At 37.2% G+C, this 5,006-nt stretch overlaps 1 protein-coding gene across 2 annotated transcripts; it reads right to left on the bottom strand.

Annotated features, from left to right (window-relative positions):
* Positions 1-530: 530 nt before the first annotated feature.
* Positions 531-4,380, bottom strand: LOC140864368 (uncharacterized). 2 transcript variants are annotated; one of them, XM_073268514.1, is made up of 7 exons: positions 3,995-4,380; positions 3,334-3,531; positions 2,981-3,253; positions 2,528-2,630; positions 2,279-2,397; positions 2,006-2,182; positions 531-1,375 (listed from the first exon to the last, which is right to left on the bottom strand). In XM_073268514.1, the coding sequence occupies exons 1-7, from the start codon at positions 4,286-4,288 to the stop codon at positions 623-625; spliced, it is 1,917 nt and encodes a 638-aa protein (XP_073124615.1). In that variant the 5' UTR covers positions 4,289-4,380; the 3' UTR covers positions 531-622. The 2 variants fall into 2 exon arrangements, with proteins under 2 accessions (XP_073124615.1, XP_073124616.1); XM_073268515.1 differs by having other exon boundaries at positions 2,981-3,244.
* Positions 4,381-5,006: the final 626 nt, after the last annotated feature.

The following is a 5,006-nucleotide window of genomic DNA, read 5'->3' as shown; positions in this document are numbered from 1 at the left end:
TTTTGCTTTAATATAATAGGGTCTAGTTAATTTGGAACAAATCTCTTAGGTATGAATTAATGGGCTCAAATCCCTCATATTTATTTATATGTGTATGTATATATATGGTTGTATGTGTGTTTGGGCTCGGGTCAGGTCAGAACATACCGAATATTAATAGGGAACATCAAACCCCAAAACTAATTTAAACATTATCACACTTTAATTTTCTTTTCCAAATACATTTTCTCCTGTTTAGACGTTTTATCATACTTGTTAATTTCCAATTTTTTTCATTTCCTAAATATCGTAATCTAAGCTCGCCAATGATCACTTGATCTAATAGACCCACTTTTCCCACATTTGGTCATTTGGAAGAGGTCCCACCATCCCACCCCTTGATCAAAAAAATATCGTAGCCCAAACAAAAAATTAATATTTAAAATATCGCATATGACTGGACATCTGAAAAAACAAAATTTTAGTATGCACACTCTCGTTAGCTTTCATGCACCAAATCAGTATCACCACACATTAGATTAAAAGGGTTCAAATAGTGCACTGATTTTCAAATCCAACAAGGATAAAGGCTTTAGTATTGCCAATCTCTGGCACAATCGCTTGTAATTCAGTTTTCATCTAATTATGTCTTTAAAATACTAGAATCCAACTCGTTTTCTAGCTGTACAATCAAGAGTTCCATCATGTTCTTGTACATCGGCATAAAATGATCTTTTATCATAGTCCTAGAGAGCCGAAGCTTACTGTACAATTCTCTCGACGTCTCATAGATACCAACTCTCTCCTCTTCTATGTCAACAAAACCTGGATTGTTCGGCTCAGAAGACGGGATAGAAACTATATGCATTATTTTTCCTGGAGGATAGAAATGGTGGCTATCTGAAACATCTGATAGAGAGCGGGGTGTTTGGCTATCCAGTGCATCGGAACGTAACTTCTCCTCTTCGATTATTTCGTTAACCACATCCTCTTCTTCTTCCTCTGGTATCTGAGAGTTGCCTTCACTGTCTTTCATGTTGAGCTTCATTTCGAGTTCGTGCCACAACTCACCTTCGGTGATCTCTTCAATACTAGAAGTGGCAATAACTTTATCTATCCGAATGAGATCTCCATCTTCATCAATCTCATCTGGACCATATTCTCCGCTGCTCAGGGAATGATATTCTGCTCTGTTTATCGAAGAATCCGTGCTCATAATAAGAGTTTCGGATGCTCTCTCAGCGATGATAAGAGGAAACTCGGGTAAGTCATCAGTTTTAGAGTTTGATGAAGATACCACTGCACGTCGTCTGGGGCCTATACATGTCCATGATGAGATAGAAGAACGGGTCCCAACAACTGCCTGGGCTACATCTTGTGCGTGTTTCATCACAACCTATTATATGCCGGGGATCAGGTTTAATGATGTGAAAAGGTATGTAGAAATTGTATGCATGGATTAATCAATTATTCATAGGCATAAGTCAATAGTATATGGGACTCTTGTCCAGGCAGAGAAACAATATGATTCAAGTATAATGGAATAATAAACTGTTAACTTAAAAAGTACTTTCTAATCTTGGCTTATTTTAAGGGTTTTTTTTTCAAAAAAAAAAAGGAGGAAGAAGAAATAGAAAACTTTTAACGTTTAGATATCGTCATAAAAAGAATGTCTTTTATTTTCCAAGAAGCAGCTACAACACAAGCCTCGAAGACGCATTTTCTGACTTCTGGATAAGTGTTTATTTAAGAATTTTTTCAAAGCAATTTTAGCATTCAAACACCCTTTTTTTAAAGAAAAAAGTGCTTTTGGTTAGATATCTAGTCTACACATAAAGAACATAAAAGTGTTAAGGGAAATCGAAGAAAGAGCGAGAATCCTCCCCTGCACCTTCCCTTCCACTGGTAGGTCAAATGATCAAACAACTTTAAAAAGGACACAGCTATTAGCAGAAATGCTAGACGATATTGAATGAAATGGGAGAACTTCAATAATGCATCATTCTATAAGGTTGCAACATGTTACCTGAGTACTGCTGGAGACAGGGCGTAAAAATGCACCTGCACCAGCAACCCTTGCTTTTGCATTTGACATGGATGCTAGACATGATCCAAGAGCAATAGCAGAGTGATAGACGATCTTCAAAACTCTGTTCTGTTCAACTTGATCACGGAGATCACTTAACCAAGATGACGATGTTACCTGATAATAATATGTGTGGCAGGATTAGTAAGTATTCGCAGGGTAAAGAATTGCAAGCAGCTTACATCGTGACCCTTGAATAGTGAGAATTGACACCTCTGAACGAAGATCATCCACTGAAGCAACGGAAAACGTGGGCACCAGATCAGAGCCATTAATGATTGTAGTAATGAAGTGTTTTCCCGACTCGGCCAACTCCCACGTCATGCAGGCAGCTGTAAGGTAGGTAATTCTAGATATAAATGTCCTAAAGAAATCATTATATAATCTGAAAACAAGATGATAATAATGAAATTTTTTTCTTCGTTTTCAGCAAAAGCAACAGCGAAGTAGGAGCCTACATGCCTGGAGCAAAAGTAACGCATGTGCTTGCAGAGAATTCTTTCTGTTCCCTGAGTATGTATGTCAGCAATGCAGCTGTACCACCACCAAGTGAATGACCAACAATCTGGATTTTAAATAGAATAATTCCGAAAACATAATAAAAAATATGTGGTCGAACACATGAATATCTTATCACTCAGAAAACGTGCAATCACTGGATATTGACAATGCCACTGCTAATTAATTCACATTATCACACAGAAATTAAATTTTGTGTGCTCGGTTCAAATTTGTTTTAAAGACTTAGCCTAACTTCATCAAAGCAAAACAAGCTTCCAAGAAGAATATTTTTTTCAACTCTATACAATAAAGAAACAAGGGAATGTTTATTATAACTGGACTGGATTTCTTTATGCCACTTAGATTCCTATCAAGCGGACATAAACATCATAATTGCAGCTCCTATCTTCCTACCTTAACATCATAGTCAGGATTTTGTTCAAGAGCCTTGAGCAAGGTTGGAGTGCTGAGTTTTGCTATCCACCGAGCAGCAGCAACCATTCCACAATGTGCATATCCAAGAACCAGATTGCTTATTCCACCATCATGCAAAACTGAGTGGTGAAAAGGGACCACCGCACCGAGTGCAGCAGTCAATGTGTCTTTAATACTGTGGGTACCCCGAATCAAGAGAAGGAAGCACTTGGAGTTTTCATCACGTAAAACTGTGAAGGCAGGCTTCAAAAGCTTCAATAAAAACAGACATCAAGAAAGTTCTCGAGATACAAAACAATATGTATATTGGAGGATGGAGAGCAATCACGTACCGCGGCTTTGGGCTTCTGCAGGAGGACGTGCGCTTCAGAGAATCCGGCAGACTCCAAAAACAAGTGAAAGGGCTTTTTGGAGAAAAGCATACACAGGGTTAGCAGTCTTAAATAGTAATACAATTGATCAATGGTTTCAGCGCCATTCAGTTGCACAGACTCTTCTCCAGCGTACACACTTGCAACTTGTAAATTACCCTGAAAGATCAGGAAGCCGTCACGCAATTTAACATTTGACATATTCTAAACCAAATGTAGAAAAACCTTATAACAGTAGTCAATCAAAAATTTGATAACTCAGCCAAGTAATGGCCAAAAATAACACCTTTCGACTAAACAAAAAAATTTCAACATGTTATCTTTACAGTTTTGATAAAAAGTCATTCACTCATGAAACATGGTGTGTAAAAATCATTACTTTTGAGAATCAATTCAACTAAAACTATAAATAAATAGATTTTTTTTTAGAAAAAAATGACCCAAATGCTAAGTTTATCCTTCGTGCGCGTACTCCTGCAATGCTATGTAAACGGTGTTCAAAGCAAAGGATCTAAGTAAATACCAAAACATCACTGGCATCAAAACCAAAAAAAATATACGAACTTTTCTTTAAAAAAAAATAAGAAAAAAACTAAATTGCCAACAAGAAGAGAACACCAACCTGCCTTTGAATGAAATACTTAATTCCGAAAGCCAAATCACCGATCGGCCACTTTCCAAAAGTTTCCGCGTACGTAAACCTCAACGTCTCCGACAGCGTAGACATTGTCTCCAGCCAAGTGGCAGGTGCCTGAGCTGGCCGCCGTTGCAACCGTTTCTTTGCCGATCTACTCTTCAACTGCGTACGATCACCGCCACACTCTGGTTCCTCCTCCGAGGATGAAAACCGTCGACTCAAAACATACAACACTAGCAGCACCAACCCCGCCGTCGTCGCCGTCGCCGTCGCCGCCATCACGCCAATTATCCCGAAAATTCAGTTGGCCACTCTAAATTTATCCCAAACTGAAAAGGAAATGGAAATTCGTAATGAATTGATCCACCAAATCCGTGAAAATGGTATTTATGTTCGAAACCGTATGAATGAACATGAAATATACAAGGGGTTGAGGTTGAGTGAGGGCTTAAACGAAGGTGAAATGACAGTGCTACCCTCCCACAGTTGTTCAAATGAAATATTATATTGGAACTAAATAATGAGACCCAAAACAATGAATGCAACACATCTTAGACTGTGATTGGATAGCTTACCGAATTATTAAAAATTGCAGCTGAAAATTACTGATAAAAAAAAATAGCTTCACATCAATCTCACTTCAAGTACGATTAAAAAGAGTTTTTTGGGATGAGCTAATTTTCCTTAGTTTTATTTCAATGTGTTTCCAACACGGGTCAAGGATCATATTTATCATTTTTTATGTTTCACCAGAATCTCAAACCTTGGTTAGTAGTATGAAATTTCAGTTATTTGTTTTGTCGATTGGGTTTCATTAGGAGAATTTTTTCATGTTCTAAATAATGATGCCTTATGAGTGATGTCTTAATCAATACTTAATATATCTACTTGTCATTGGAAATTTCATCATATTTATATAGACACTATTTTAATAGTCATCTAAAAATATAAATTTATTAATATATGTAAGACAATCGAAAATATAATGGACTCAAAA

Source organism: Henckelia pumila, chromosome 4, assembly GCF_033568475.1.
Source record: "Henckelia pumila isolate YLH828 chromosome 4, ASM3356847v2, whole genome shotgun sequence".
Classification (NCBI taxonomy): Eukaryota; Viridiplantae; Streptophyta; class Magnoliopsida; order Lamiales; family Gesneriaceae; genus Henckelia; species Henckelia pumila.
The sequence above is the reverse complement of the archived record's forward strand: the minus strand, read 5'-3'. Positions and strand labels throughout refer to the sequence as shown.